General features: G+C 39.8%; 2 protein-coding genes across 2 annotated transcripts; one reads left to right on the top strand and one right to left on the bottom strand.

The window, feature by feature from the left end:
• The first annotated feature begins 599 nt into the window (after positions 1-599).
• Positions 600-4,427, top strand: LOC141009743 (endonuclease domain-containing 1 protein). The gene is made up of 5 exons (XM_073482439.1): positions 600-720; positions 831-931; positions 1,122-1,236; positions 2,069-2,225; positions 3,865-4,427. The coding sequence occupies exons 1-5, from the start codon at positions 643-645 to the stop codon at positions 4,254-4,256; spliced, it is 843 nt and encodes a 280-aa protein (XP_073338540.1). The 5' UTR covers positions 600-642; the 3' UTR covers positions 4,257-4,427.
• A 3,800-nt stretch (positions 4,428-8,227) lies between these two features.
• On the bottom strand, positions 8,228-15,895 carry LOC141016641 (TRPM8 channel-associated factor homolog). The gene is made up of 11 exons (XM_073491135.1): positions 15,275-15,895; positions 14,152-14,365; positions 13,357-13,654; positions 12,847-13,159; positions 12,365-12,528; positions 11,370-11,464; positions 10,933-11,143; positions 10,517-10,753; positions 9,310-9,533; positions 8,966-9,076; positions 8,228-8,470 (listed from the first exon to the last, which is right to left on the bottom strand). The coding sequence occupies exons 1-11, from the start codon at positions 15,868-15,870 to the stop codon at positions 8,228-8,230; spliced, it is 2,706 nt and encodes a 901-aa protein (XP_073347236.1). The 5' UTR covers positions 15,871-15,895.
• Between the last annotated feature and the right edge of the window lie 879 nt (positions 15,896-16,774).

The following is a 16,774-nucleotide window of genomic DNA, read 5'->3' as shown; positions in this document are numbered from 1 at the left end:
GTATGGAAAATATTTACCCATTGCATAAAGGTAAATTTATCAAATAAATGTTGTGGATTAAAAAGAATTAAGTAACAGAAAATGGAAACACAAGTAAAATACAAGTATCTCAAAATTGTACTTAAGTTCAGAATTGAATGACATGAAATGTTGTCATAACACCTAAAGTGTCCTCTTCATACACAGGATGTTATCTTGTATCTTTAACTAATCCCACTGGGACTCATAACTTAGTGTTGCTAATATTGGCATTTTCTGCATCATTGTTCCATTTTTAACACTCTCACACTCAGTCATCTACATCCACACCACATCCCCCGTAAACATCACATGGTGGTCAGATAAAAAGAGAGGACAAACAAGGTGAAAGGTGAGGAGAAGTCATATATAAAAGCCAGTTTCTGCTCTGGGCGGACCGTGGCAGCAGGTGAGTGGAAACACACACATACAAACACAGATAGTGCAAACAAACTGATGCTCTTACATGTGCAGGCCTAAGCTGTTACAGTAGACTTACATTTACTGTCTTATTTATACCCACACTGTCTTGTTGAATAAAACATGTATTCACAAGTTTATTTTCTGTTCTATTCAAGGCTACAGGACAGTTAAGTATCCCTGACACCAGAGGGTTTTTCCAGGATGCAAACCTTGGTACCTTTGTGCGTTCTCCTCTCGCTCCTCTTCTCTGCTCAGGCAGATGTTGTGAATCGTTTTGAGGTTTGTTAACTCATTCCAATTTATTCAAAGAATTCAAGGAAGGTAAAATTTATGTGTGCGTATTTGTTGCATAAGAGATTCACTTAGGAGCCTGTGTTATTTTGTTCCAGGATGAACCAGAGTGTTTGAAGTACTTCTATCAAAACAAGGTGCCAGAGTGGGGGGCGTCTACTCCTGGTGTTGCCCGTCTGTGTCAGCGCTTCGTCAACAGGTAGGGAAACAGCGTATAGATACGTATAAATACAAATACATGCTTAATGTATTTTCTTCATTCATTTTTCAACTGACCGTATGAATCTCAGAAAATCTGGCCAAGTTCAATTTTTCAGCACTAAATGTACAATTTTTCATTGCAACACTTCTGACCTCCAAATCACTGCAATTCATCTTTGCACCACCAGATTCCACTTTGCCACCCTGTATGACACCAACCATCGTATTGCTGTCTACTCTGCCTATCATTTCCAGCCCAGCAATGGAGGTGGCAGGGAGAAAAGGTGGTTTGTTGAGCCTCAGGTTGGTGCCACATTTGTGCATGCTGCACATGTGCATCCACAGTATTGACGTGGTCAAAATCATCAGCATGTGTGGAATACATATTAAAGGAGGCATATTATGCTCATGTTGAGGTTAAGTTTATTTTGGGTTACTACCAGAATAGGTTTACATGCTTTATTGATCAAACAACATATCAGTTTTCTCATACTGTCCAGTGTTGCAGCATTTTATTCCCCTCTGTCTGAAACGCTCTATTTTAGCTCCTGTCTTTAAGGCCCGCCCCTCCTGAATATCCACTCTGCTCTGATTGGTCAGCTCACACATGCCTGACCCAGCACTGCTAACAACAACAAAGAAGCTGGGTTAAATCAGTTCTTATGTGCCAAACTAGCCTCTAGGCATTAATTATGGAAATGTGAGACATGGTGACGTAATGTGATGTCACCAGGTCACAAAATTAAAGGCGAGACTACTGATGAGGCGTTTCAGCTTTGTTTTCTGTGGGAGAGAGGAGAAAAAGGATAATGGGTCTCCTTTAAGTATGAAGAGTACTAGAGCACTGCTCTTTCTGTTCGTTTAGTAGAGTTAATATACATATATATATATATATATATGTAGATATATGTATATATATATATATATATATATATATATATATATGTATATATATATATATATATATATATATATATATATATATATATATATATATATATATATATATATATTTAAAAATATGCACAATGGATTGATGTCTTTCAGTATATATTGTGTGAGGACAGGTGCTTATATTTGTCCCAGTGACCCCTTCTGTATGTTTAAATCAAGGAGTTTTTTATATGCCTTATAGCTGGTAAACATGGCCTGGCAAGCAGAGATGAAGGATGGCTACTGGCTGGGGAGAGACTACCCTGGAGTCTACCTGGGGGAGAAACAGGCTCTGAATGAGGACTACACACACTCTGGCTTCGACCGTGGTCATCTCAACCCCAACGGACACCATGCAGGTAATGGAGGTTGAACATGGGTGGTTTTTAGGGTGAGAGGTCAGTAGGTGGCAGTAGACACCAGATAAAGGTGTCAGTTCAGCAGGGGCGATGTTCAGTTTCACAGTGATAGTGTGTTGGATTTCTGCTTTAAATAAATGCTCATTCAATGTATAATAAAATCTGGGATTCTTTTACTTTGTCCAGTGACATTAACACTATCATGTTGTTTGTTTTTCAACTGTTGTAGAGACCTAAAAAAAATTAAGAAAGAACAAAAAAAGAAGATATCCATCAAATTATAATCCTGTCTATTGATAAACTGTATAAGGCTTTTTCAGTGATGATCCCAATAGCAGAATGGTCCTATCTGCATCTGATACCCCTCAGTGTAGAGGTTCACTGACCTGGAGCCTATTTTACTGTCAGAGATGGGCAGTATTTCAATTACATAGATTTATATACTTCTGGATATGATATGTATTTAATTACTTTTGAGTATTGTGTAATGTATATTTTGATGGAAAGAAAAAAGTAAGATGCAATTTGTAACCGACATTTTAAGAGCCTGTATTTATGTATTTAGGTACTTAAAAAACATGGTAACACTTAATATATAGTACAAAAAAGTGAGTTATGGAATGACCTGATGACTAATGAAGCGTTAATGAGTAATTCCTCAAAAACTGTGATTTGAGGACTATACAGTATATAGTATTTTTAAGTGAGTTGTTCCTGATAAACTCTGATTGTTACAAACAACTGACAAACTCATTAATTACTAATTACTTAATCATTAGTTACTCTTTTTGTGCCCCCCTCAAGTAAACTGATACATCATACAGAGTAGTTACTAAGTAGTCCAATACTACCTCGTGATTATGACAAGCTACTGAGTTTCTCAGTCAATGGTCATTGCATAGACCTCAAGATTAAAATAATATAATTAATATAAGAAAGCAACATTTTAAAGACATTATCTTTAATGCATGCCTCTCTGGCCTTCCACAGATTTGGACTTGTTTGAGACAAATGCTTATCAAATATTAAGTATGTAGTAAGCAGATTTCTGGTTAATATTGAGTTTAGGAATTTTTGTAGCAACCGTTATTTTCATCATCACAAATTACATGTAGGATTACCTAATCAGAAACTATGATCAACCCAGATTACAATTGAAACAAATGTGTAATTTGATTATTGTTACATTTATTACATTTTTGATTAAGTCTTTAAAATATGTCTGTTTTGTAATTTTGAAACTTTTTCATGACCAGTGCTTATAGTATTAGCATAACTCATAAAAAGCACAAAGTTAAATTCCTTTTTATGTGTATTGAAGATGGAAGATGAACGTTTTGAGTAAGTGCTTCTCTTCTCGTTACAAGAGCAAAGTACTTACTTTGATTGGGTAACGGCCACAGCAAAAACACACAGAAAACAACATCCGACATGCTACTGTAGGATACACACAATACAGCTGTAGTTTGTGCCAGTACTGTCTTCATATGTGTTATTTGATTTTAACTGTAAATGCTGAATATGCAAAATGCATTTTATTTATAAAGAGACAAAAGAAAAAGGAACATTTGTGGAAGTTGCATTTTTGTGTTTTTTTTTAGTATAAGTCTTTATTTCTTTCCATTCATCTCTCTTGCAGTCCCTACCCGTAATGCCACTTTCACCCTGACCAATGTGGTTCCTCAGAACCCCAAACTGAACCAGAACGCCTGGAGGATCCATGAGTCCCAGCTCACTGACCTTTTCAGGGAAAAGTGCTCTAAAGCTTTTGTGCTGGTTGGTGCCGTTCCCTCTGCAGACAACTGGATTGTCAAGAACAGCGTGAAGCGCGTCAACATCCCAGACTACCTGTGGAACGCCTACTGCTGCGTGGACAACAATGGTAGACCCATTGAGGGCGGTGCAGCCACGGCGAGGAACACCGAGGCCAACTTCGTGGAGAAGCTCACTCTTGATGAACTGGGAGAATTCCTGCAGCAGTTCTCCAATCAGCCTGTAGGGGAGCTGTTTCACAATAACTGCAGGGCATAAGGGATAACAGAGGGACGATGGGAAAACAATTTTAGGTGCCATTGCCCTTTAATCTTACATTAGATTTGTAACACAACGAAAAGCTATTATTCATATTGACTAATACATCCACTATTATCCATCTCATTCAACCACAAATAAATAAATCAAAATAAACAGCAGAGGGATGAAGTGATTGTTTACTTGTGTCTTTTTCATTCTCAGTCAGGGAAAATATCAACATAAAAACATGACTAAAACATAACTGTCCATCCCATTTATTGTAATACAGCACATGAATCAATGCTCATGTATGGCTTGATTGGGAAGTGGCACATGCCTCCTTCAGGCCCAAATTGTCCACATACAGCAGAGATAACTGAGGCCCCAGGTCTTGTTGCTTTAGCCTACACACTCTCCCTTATCAAACCTCACTATACATCCCATTGGACCCAGAAATTGTGACCTTATTTCACTCCTGATGTATTGCAACTCCAGCATCTGTAACTCATCAGACAATCATATTACAACTAGAAAAATTGCATTTCCTGCGAAAATACAGTGTGAATGCTGACAGCTGAAGTGATTTCGGAAATCTGCTGAACGTGCTGCCGGAAATGCATAAAACTATAAGAATGAATGGTCAAGATTTTGCAGAAAAAGCTGAAAAGCACAAGGCTTAATGGGCTGAAAAAGCTGAATATTGTGATAGTTGAACAGTTTCTCTAGCTGAACATGAAGCTGAATATTTGAAAAAGTTGAAAAGGCAGAAAGCTGAATATTTGAAAAGGTTGAAAAGCTGAAAAGGTTGAAAAGCTGAACAGTTTGATAGTTGAATGGTTTCTGTAGCTGCACATAAGCTGAAGCAGTAGCAGAACAAAATTTGAAAATGTCCCCATAAGGATGAATGGGAAAACACCTCCCAAACACCTGCAGGTCTAGAAAAAAGTGTAATGATTATGGCCAAAATATGTATACAGTGAGTAACAGGAGACATTGCTGAAGCCTGTGATGTGTTTTTTATTTCTGTAGAGTGAAAAATGAGGGCACGAGAGCGAGAGACAAAACAGGTACTGTCTGCTCCACTCCAGAAATTTAGGCTCAAAATTAACACTGCGGCTTATGGGGCAGTTGCTGGAGTGCTTGTCGCTCGAGGGCCTCTACAGCCAAAAGTTTAGGTCCTACATCTGAAATAAGACCATCATCTGAAAGCCAACAAGATTTCCTACATTTCTATGTATATATTGTCTATGTGAAGTAAAAGATGTGGGACCCAAATCAAGCTGAAGACAGTTTTTTCTAAAGTTTTTGCAGCTGCTCTCCACTCTAGCGATGATGTCACGCACTCTAGCTCACGCAATACACACCCATTATAAAACCAGAAGACCAGTTAAAAATCCTTAAAACTAAAACTGTGATTATTTCAAAACCGTAAAAGATTTTCAAAAACTGAAATACATGACCAATAGTTCAAGGTCTTGTGAATATTTTAAAGTTGGAATGGTGTCTCTAGCTCAAAGTATGAGGGAGCAGAAGAGGTTGAAAGTGGATGAGTTTTGAAGAGGATTTGAAGATTTTCCCATTTGCTTCCATATTAAATTTTTTTTTGAAAAAGCTGAATATTTGAAAAAGTTGAAAAGCTAAAAAGCTGAAAAGTACAAGGCTGAAAGAGCTTAAAAAGCTGAACATTTTGATAGTTGAACGGTTTCTATAGCTGAACGTATGCTGAAGTAGTAGCAGAATGAAATTTGAAAAAATCCCCATAAGGATGAATGGGAAAATTTTTGCAGAAAAAGCTGAATATTTTCAAAAGTATAAAAGATAGAAAAACCAAAATTACATGCCATCATGTCCTTAACGAGCTGAACATTTTGATAGTTGAATGGTTTCTGTAGCTCAAAATTTGTAGGAGTAGAAGAGAGCTGAAAAACGTACGGAAGAAGAATAATAATAATAATAATAATAAATTCCAGAAGAACAATAGTGTGAATGCTTTGAAGCATTCACACTAATTATTTGTTCATTGGAGTCCCAGCTATTGTATGAGAATTATTAGTTTCAATCTCCGCCACTTTTACCATGTTTTAACCATGTTTTTACTATGTCGAAAATACATAGGCTATCCTCTTGGCCTTCTTTTCAGAGTGTTGCGGCAGTACTTAATTATCGAGTTGTTCCACTTGCTTATTGAGCGAATGGCCAAATCAATAAAATCCCACACCACCTTGCACCCAGGCAGGTTCTCACATAGGACACACACACACTGTAACAGTTTGGGTCCATGGTTCTTGGTTTGTGAGTGAAGCAGAAGCAATAAGTAAGCCCATAAAACACAGTCACACATATCTGGGGTTTCCACAATGCCCGTCATATATTTCTAACACATCAACCTTACAATGCCTGGTTGTACGGTTACTGTTTTATCATACATGAACAAAACAGTGGCCACACGTGACCGGTTACACTTGAGTTGAGAGGCAAAAGAAACAGGAGCTCGATAACATGCGTCTGTCCATGGCAACAGCGCCGCTCAACTAACTCAAGGAAAAACAAGGTGCTGTCTGGTGACGTTGCTCCTCTTGTAACCCAGTTTGTCTTAAAGGTACAATTCACAATTTCAACTGCTACAGCATACACACGAGCGGTAGAGGTAGAGTTAAGGGGAGTCACACACTGTCACCACAAAATGTTTTCGGGAATAAACTAACTTAAAATCTAACATAAGTATTGAACCAAATGTTTGTATTTTATTTGCCTTTTGCTTATGGCCTTGTTTTTGTTTTTGTCTCCATACTGACTGACAGCAGCCTCGGTATGCGGTAGGCTAACTGTTAATTACTGTTCCACCCATGTTTTCAAAGCTTCCAACGCCCATGCCTTTGTCCCAGTGAGGAACACAAGAGGACAACTGGTTGGAGGAGCTCCCTCTGAATTAACATGGGGCATTTCTCCAGCAGTTCTCCAATCAACCAGTAGGAGAGCTGGTTTACAACAACTGCAGGGCATATGAAGGCTGCAGTGAACGTTTACTGGTATCTTTTACCTGTGACAGTAAAGGCAAATACTAATATAGACAAATAGTGAACATATAGTTCATCTAATAAACAGAGCCCGCATGGCTTACCATCATTAAGCATAAAGAGGGTATTAACACAGAGAATTAGAGAACATGATCCACAAGGGGAAAAAGTACGAGAGGTCACATATCCTTCATAGAAAGTCCAAAAATCACTTTGGTGCTGTGAATTAAAAAGCTTTCACGCACGTTGCTGCATGTGATCAGTATGTAGTAGCACAGGGATTAATACAGCATTACCAAAGAAAACAAGTGAGCAGTTTCTGATTCAGTTGAAACTAAGTGAGGTATAACAATGGTGTCAATCAATCAATTACTTACTTTCTGTATTTCACCCTCTGAAGTGATCATATTCACTGGAAGAGTGAAAAAAATATTTTCAAATGGACGTACTGAATTCAAAAGATGCATGGTTAACTACGGTATATAACTAACTTTCTCGTTAACTAATAATTATTTGTCTTTATCTAGGCAGACACTGTGCATGTTATGTTATGTTAACTTACACTAAACAATCATCCGGTCTGCATCACCAGAACCTGCAACTTTTATGCTCATACTGTCTGGATCACAATGTAGAGCTCACACTAAACACACGCTAAACACTGACCTCTAGTGGTTATCATCCATTGACAATTCCAAATTCTGACATGACAGAAATCCAACTGATCATCTGAGGTAAGATCAATGACTAATCATATGTATATACGTACAGTGTCTGCTCAGCCTGAGAGTATTAGTTTTATTATCAAACTGAACTAAATCCTCTTGTCTTTTTTTTATTATTTTTTTTTTTTACCATTTCAATAAATCTAGTTAAAAACACAAGAAAAACAAAAGGAAAAGAAAGTCAGTTAATTGAATTTCCCACTGAACCCATCTCTCTCTACATTTCTAAGCAGCAGCAGTGTGAAGTTCAGTCAAACTGGGTCATGGGGTGGTCACTCCAGGGCGGCAGGCTGGAGAGTTTCTTCTCAGTGGCTGTTTCAATGGGCCAACTCCAGGCCTTAAAGAATCCAGCCAGGTTCATCTTCACAGTCTGGGAGAAAGTCTCAGCATACAGGTTCATCTTTCCTTTGTTGTCATGGGGAAAGTCGCTCATCTTGTGGTAGGCAGCAAACACCTTCTTAAAGGCATCCCAGCCAAACTTCTCCTGGAGCTACATGGAAGCAGACAGAGGTAGAGGAATATGTGAAAAAATAGCAGTGTTGTCTGGTGTGTCATGAGCATTAATGCATCAGTGGGTCGAATGGGGTGAGACACTTTTAGTCTTGAAATTCTGTTCAAATGTTGTCTCTGGTGTGACATAGAATCTTTCCACATCTTCTAGACGTTTCCAGTGCAAAAATCAAAAAGTGTGATACTCTTATAACTAATAAATATTGGTTAAATAAGTAATGTATGTTAAAGTAATGAATTGTAAATATGAGTACTGAGAGCACTGGGGCTGTAACAGTTTTAAATATGTATTCATTTTCATAATCTGAGCATGGAGGGCAGAGTGAAACTTTTTGCAGGAAGTCAGTCAGTTAAGAGAAGCGAGTGTTTGCTTTTGGCCTGTGGCCAACCATTACATTTCAGTCTTTGCCCTCTAAGGGAAATGGTTTGGGTACCCCTCCTCCACAGGATCTAATCTACAGTCATTCTCTCTCACCTGCATATATGTCTCCAGGGCCACAAAAAAGCTCCAATTGTCAAGTTTCCTGCCCCCCTCAACGTAGTCCTTTGCTAGTTGGTGGCGACTTTCTGTAGTAATGCCTTGAGCCTGTATTGCACAAGGTGAATTGATGTGATTCATCAGTGAATTGATCAGTGAAAAAACAAATACTTCTCTCAATATAAGCAGCCGTGTGATGTCTAAAATCCACGTTAAGACCAGTTCGTTCTAGACATTGATCTCTTGTTTTGTCAGAAATAAAACTAAGATAAAAATATAATATATAGTTATATATAATATAAATATAAAATAAAATAAAACTTTAATTCAATTTACTCCACCTGTGTCCTGCTGACTCCCAGCACCTCTTCATGCACATACAATGACCACAGGTTGCATGTACACTCTGTGGTGTTTGGTGGGAACTCCCAGCAGCCTCTCTGCTGGTTGTGTCCCAGCTCATGGATGGGGCCCCAAATGCCTTTAGTCCTTGCATTGTTAACGTTGATCAGTTCATCTGCTGCGGTCGCGTGCATCATGACAGGATAACCTGCATGCATCCAACCTGGATGGAGAAACAAATCTTGAGAGCTCTGTGTCTATGGTGGACAAACATCACATTGTTGTGCAATTAGAGCAAACACATAACATGGGGCTCATATTAGCATGTGTTGCTACAAAACTCCTCACTCAATTGGTAATTTTTAACCGAAGGGTGTTACAATTTGTGATCCTTAAACAGTGTTGGAATGCATTATACAGTGTTGTGCGTGAACAATCTGAAAGAGCGTGTTCATTGTCCGTGTGCATGTATTTAGTGAATAGTAACTACGCATTTCCAACTAATAAATATCAACGTCCACACTCTCAGACCATTTTATGGCACCCGACTTTAAATGGATGAGGGTGGCTCATAGCGGTAAATAAAGCACAAAAGCTGAGGTTTTTTACAGTTCACTACAATCCCAGTGGTGGGTGATATCTAAATAAAGGCTCTCAGTCAGGAACACAGCCTCTGATTGGTTAACAGACCAAATGCATCACTGAAGTGCCAGTGGACGGCTAACAATCATGCTAACATCAACAATACCTTTTAACACAGAAAGTGGATAAATAATCACTGGCGATAATCATCAGGGCAAGGAGAAAGGTAAGTCTCTGACATGCAGCTTTCCAGAGATGTTTAATATGTTGTATATGACAATTCTGATGTCATAGGTTGGGTGGTAACGCATAACTTGACATAGTAAATGTAATTATATGACTGAAATCTAATTAGTAACATGTTAACATTACTTTGTTACTGCTAAGAGTGATGTAGAAGAAATATAGAAGACTATGGGAGAATTAATGTGAACTAGTTCATTTAATGTGTTGCAAATGAACTTTAAGCTGGTTCTTATAAAGGGTGAACTTACAAAACAATAGTATTACACACCCAATGTCATCTGATGTCCCTGAGAGTCCTGGTGCTTTATTTCAACATACTGCATATAGTATGCACAAAGCAAATAAGAGACAGATACAGTGTGAAATCCAAACACTTACCATGGGAAATCTGCACATCTGCTACAAAGCGCTCTTTGCGGGGAAATTTGTGTGGTATGACAGCCAGGTCAGCTATGCCCTTCATGATGTCATTCCAGTGGGCTGCCAACTCATCAGGGCGGTCCAGGTTCTGAACAGCTTCAGATGGCACAGTGAGGATGATGTTGTCAAACTCCAACTCGGCCCAGGGAGAAGGAGCTGTGCGCAGCAGCGACCACTGAGCTACTGTTGTCACACCTGAAAAGAACAGAAGGACAGGTTTTGAATGTGTGATTTTGAATTAAGAACAAATTTAGAAAAAAATGCCTTGAGTCTTCTCTGTTCTTCTTACAGACTTCTTATGACCTAATGTAGCTAACTCCATGCGAACACACAGATACATCATACATGTGCGTTGTCATTCACCATACACTCACCAGATTTATAATATGGTGAAGGTACAGCCATCTGCACTGTGACCTCTTGGTCCTCCACTTTTGTTTTGGGTGGGGCCACCAGGTAGATGAGTCCCCCCCACAGGTTCCACACCTGCATCATGTTTGAGGTCACAGGAAATCGCTCATGAACACGTGGTGCTCTCTTCAACTCCTCATGGCAGAGATGGTCTGTTTGACAGCCGATCTGGATCTGAGGAAGACATGGAATATGTGTTACTGATTTAAAAACCTGTATGTAAAGTGCAGTATAGTTTGTTACATATAGTTACATGTATGGGTCATAGGCTGGCAAGATGTGTAGATAAATGGAGTGGTAAATATATTCTTTGACACATAACTGCTCACAGTCATTACCAAGTCCACATGTTACCTGAACTCAATAAACCAGATGTTTAAATTTGCCTTGTGCACTCTACCTTCCATTCCTTGTTGACAATCTCTTCTGGCAGGGATATGTAGGTCTTCATACCAGGAGAGAGGTAGAGACCTGTACTGATCCACTCTTCCCCTTCTAAGACAGACAACAACAAGAACTTTATTTCATTACCACGCAGAGGCAGATTAATGCTGGGGTTGGTAAAATCGGACTCTAAAATTTCTAAATGTTCTATTCATCTACCCAAAAAAATCCCCCTCCTCCAGGCCTCCCTCAAGCAATTCCTCCAAAACACATAAACATGCAATGCCAGATTACACCAACACCACACCCAACGGCCCAGTAGCTCTCCCGTAGAGAGATATGTGCAAGTGGGTAGTACGCAATGTTCAACAAGCTCTCTTAGCTTTTTTAGTCTAATAAATTACATAATAATAAATGCCACAAACGTCACAATTGTCACAAAAAACAGCTGAATGAATGAATCTGCTGCTGCAGCTCACTTTTTCTTTGGCTCAGAGGCTGTGTACTGTGAACGCAGTGCAGCATTGTCATTGCTAACCGTATCCAACTACCTCATTTCTAACTCACATGAAAGAAAACATCTAATATTATCATTATCAATGTAAAAAAACAGAAATGGCTGTTGGCTGCACTTCTTGTACGACTAACTCACTATTGGCTTTAGCAGTACATCCATGATGAGCCTTGTAGATTCTGGTCATACGCAAAAATATAATCTGATCTGAATAAAATGATTGGATGAGATTATTAAAGGCCTGTGACAGCCACAGATACTGGATTTTTGACTTTATTTTGTCAGAGCCTGCGCTTTCGGGATGTTAAGAGATTGTCTATACATATGCTCGAACAAAAAATGCTTCTAAAATAAATTACGAGCCCCAGCTTTAACAAATTGTTTCAACATATTCAGTTGTGCACACAAATTATGTCAGCATCAACAAACACAGAGCTGCAAACACAAAATAATCTTTCAATTCTGTCATGCTTTGACCCATAAGAGTGTGTTCTGACCTCCTGTTTTTGTATTAATCTTGATTTTGTGGTTGTAGACAACTGGCAACAAGGGGTTATGCTTGATGAGGTAGGGCAGGAGGGCATCGGGATCTGGGCAGATCTTGTACACCTCTGTCCCCACATTGAGGAGCAGGTGGTCTTTGGGAGTCTTCACAGGGCAGGTGCCACACACCTTGAATATGAACAATACATGTTTTAAAAAGAGGTTGCTAACAATATCACAGTATCTGAAGCTGAAAACAACATCAGGGCACATGCAGACATTTATTAGTCATATTTGTAGTTGTTTATATGGCACAATTATTTATGCTAGATAATGTGGTATTAACTGCCCCTCCAGCTTATGTGTAGAAGGTAACTGAATCTACTGCAAATATTATATTGGCGATTCACGGCAGGGTCTGCCCCAAAAGCCAAAAACAAAGTGGAGCTTCCTTATTCAAAATAATAAGAAGAACAATCATAGACAATTCAGTCATTCAGTGCCCACCTGTGGAATGTCCGACTTCTTTATGAGGTCGGTGAGGGTGGACAGCACCTGTGCGTAGGAGGAGCAATCATGAGCCTCCATGTGCAAGTACTCGGCACAGTCCGAACCCAGTTTTTTAAGGCGTTCCTCCTCATGCTGCGTAAGTTCCTGGCCCTGGGCTACATGACTAGCAAAGCGGTTCAGAAGGTGGCGGAAGTGGTAGGTGTCTTTGCATGCCCGGCTGGGCACAGGGGCCTCGTAGTTACCTCCCCAAATGATGTTGCCCAGCACGCTCAAGCCCATTTTGTTCAGAATCTTGTTCCCTGAAAGAAAGTGCAAGAAATCTGACTTGATCTGTGTGTTGCATGGTTTAAGGTTACTCTCTTACAATACAGCAAACAGTAATAATTATATTTAACATTTAACATGGTCCCTTAAAAATGTAATAATAAATACATTATTACAGACTATAATAGAAATTGGCAGAATACAATGAAACTCTTGTGGCTCATTATCATACCTGCGAAATCTGTTAATTGGTTTTGCCCAGGGTGCGTCTGTGACCAGTGCCAGCCATGTCCACCAATCAGCAGGCCTCCTCCTTCTGCTACAAATTCTTGGATTTTCTCCGCTTGATCATCATTATACGCTGTGCACACAAACACACTCAGGTCTTCCCTGAAGTTTGTCGCCTCACACTTTAACCCTGACTTGCTAAAGTGTTCCCTGGCTTGTTCGAAGCCTGGCGCTAGTCCGACAACACCCTGCCGGCCTTCATCCAACCAACGAAGAGCATTGATCCAAAATGGAGCCAGTGTCTGTGATAAAGGTTTATCAAAAACAGAAAGTAGTTTGTTAACCATGTGAAAAACATTTGGCATTTTAAGTACGTAACTCATTGTTTAACACACTACAGATAGCAACCGCTGGTGGTCACAAATGAATGAGATGATTTGTTAAGACGTAAATTCAAATAAAAAACAGATGTTCCCATTTGGTTATTTCATCTAACTGATTTTTCCCAATTGAGCTCCCAGAAAATATTCAGATTTTCAGATGGGTTAAAATAAATCAAACAAACAAACAAACAATATAAAGCATCATAGTAAAGTGTCTGCAAGTCTCCTGAACTCTACTGGAGGGATGAACACTTATTCCCTGCTTGTTTGTTTTTTGATGATGGTGGTGAAGTACACTGTAACTAAAATCTCCAAAATGTGTTTAGCATAATTTTTAGATTAATCAAACCATTACCTGAACCCATATTACTGTTTATTGCAAAAAAAAAAACATCATTCACTGATCCAGACTGTACCTCCCACGTGAAAAGTCCTTCATGTGTGATCACAATAACCCGTCCCTGCCCATAGTAGGCTCCTGCCAAGAACGCTTGTCCATCCTTGGTGGTACCAATTGGGAAAGCTAGCGGGCCGTGGACCAGAACCTCAGACACTGTTACATTCTGGAGGTCAAAGTTTGAGATCCCCTGGAGTAAGAACTCAAAGTCGTCCTCAAAATCCTTACCGATTCTAAACATGGAAGAAAGAAGAGGAGGGTGAAAAAGATGTGTCAAGTAAGAGCGATACAGTTTATTCTCTCATCATTCTGTCTCAGGCACTGGTGCCACATCAAGCTCCAATCCTGGTGCCAACCGTGTTTTGTCTTAAAAATGGAGAAACAGAAGGAAGAAGGAGGGATGGAGGGAGATGAGAGGAAGCAAAAAGGAATTTCCACTTTGGTAGTAAGTTGTACCCATCCTTTTTAGCCAGGCTAGTGCCATTGTCGACAATATTGGTCAGTCTGTAGTTTGTTTGGTTGGTCCACCACATCCAGACTGGAATATCTTAACCACTATTGGATGGACTGATATGAGATTTTGTGCAGACATTCATGGTGATCAGAGGATGAGTCCTGCTGACTTTGGCGACAATCAACCAACAGTCTTCACTTTCCTGTAACACCACTATGATGTTGACATTTTAGTTTTTTCGTAAATGTCTTCACTGCTGTTGCATGGATTGATATGGCATTTGGTACACACATCTCTGGGGCCCAAAAGCTGAATCGTAATGCCTTTGGTGTGGCCCTGACTTTTCATCTAATGCTATCTGCAGGTCAAAGTTATCTAGTAAAATATCTCAGTATCTACTTGATGGAATTTGGTACAGACCTTTGTGGTTCCAAAGCCCAACGTAGAGCTAGAGGAGTAGTCATGTTGCCAACCTCATGAGTCCTCATGAGTCCTCATGAGGTTGGCAACATGACTACTCCTCTAGCTCTACGTTGAGGTTCAGGTTTTGAGGAAGATATATCGATAACTATTGGATGGATCTCGATGAAATTTGTTATTGACATATGTACATCACTCAGGATGAACTGTCATTTTACAACTTCAAATCTTTTCAGAAGTGCATATAGAAAAAAAAGAATACACTCACACAACAGACATCCAGGATGAAGGGATCTGTGGGTAGACAGGCAGGCACTCTAGCTCACCGTGATGCTCAGAAAAGTAGATCCCTGCCACACCAGATACCTTGTTTCCATCAAACAGAAGCAGCGTGTTCTCCTTAGGATGAGCTCCAGCCCAGCTCCACGCCTGCCCCGCTATCAGCACTCCTCCTCCAGCTTTCATGAATGCCACCAGGTCCTTCACGTGCGCACCCACGCTGTAGGCATCAGTCACATACACTCCCACACCCAGATTTTTACTAAAGGCCCCCACAACTTCAGCTTTGAAGCTGGATCTACTGAGGTTATCAGCAACTGCCCTGACATTGTTGTGGATGCCAACAGACAAGTTGTCAGATCCATCTCCTCGCAGCCAGGTCAGAGCGTTCTCTACCAGAGCAGGAAAGGCGGTCAGGTAGGCCTCATGACCCAGGACTACAATCCTTCCACTGCCGTACAGAGAGGCAGCCATCAGGATCTGGCCTCGGCTGTTCATTGCCAAAGGAAAGGCATGGTCTCCAATCAGAACCAGGTCACTGGGAACACTGGGGCCCCGGAGGTCCAGCTCTCTCAGGCCTCTCATCAGAGACAGGTAGGCCCCTTCATGGTGGTTTTGAGTGGGCTGGTTGGACATGGTGAGAAGGATTGATGCTTTGAAAGACTGGATGACAAGGAAGGTGGAGCAAAAGAAAGCTATGATGAGTCCAATGTAAACTGCGTTAGTACATTTGGTTTAACAATTGTTGTCAGATGGATGTATGCTGTATCAGTCAGGCTGTCCTGTGGGAATAGAAAGAGAGTTGACAGAGATTAAAACAAAAGATGAAAGTACTACTGATGGCTTACTCCTTATGTTACACATCTATATCAATATAGTTGGAAGAACAAGATGTCGATCTACAACTTCAGCTTCAGAGACTAAAGGTAAATCCTGTAACAAAGTACGGATTACCAAAAGTATGCTGATTTTTATCACAAACAAAACCAACATAAAGCAGATAGTTACATTTTTACCTGAAAGTTAAGTCGCCTTCCTGCATGTATAATTTAAACAACAGTTTCCCGAGCAGTCAACCCACCAAGAACACGTTCGGACAGGAGATAGGAGTGAATATAAATGAGAGCAAGAGAGGGTGGAACTTTTTCAGTGAAAAAGGTATGAACAATAAGAGGAGGGACACTCGTCTGCCAACAGTCTGTGTTTGTTTTGACAGACCACAGGTTTTGTATGCGGGTTAAACAGGGATACACCCTGACAGTGAGTGAGAAACCTGTTTGTCTAGCCAGTAGCAGATGATGATGATGATGATAATTTACTGACTGTGAAATGTCACATTCATGTATTTGTTTCTTGAGGAAAACTATTAAGGTTTTATGTTACACTGGATAAACCTGATTCAATGTATGCAATCATGTAACACACAAGATGTTTTCATTTATATGGTAGTAAAAGAATCTTAAGAGATTATCTCTGCTAGTATCGCTGT

The sequence above is a fragment of the Pagrus major genome, chromosome 2 (genome assembly GCF_040436345.1).
Source record: "Pagrus major chromosome 2, Pma_NU_1.0".
NCBI lineage: Eukaryota > Metazoa > Chordata > Actinopteri > Spariformes > Sparidae > Pagrus > Pagrus major.
The sequence above is the reverse complement of the archived record's forward strand: the minus strand, read 5'-3'. Positions and strand labels throughout refer to the sequence as shown.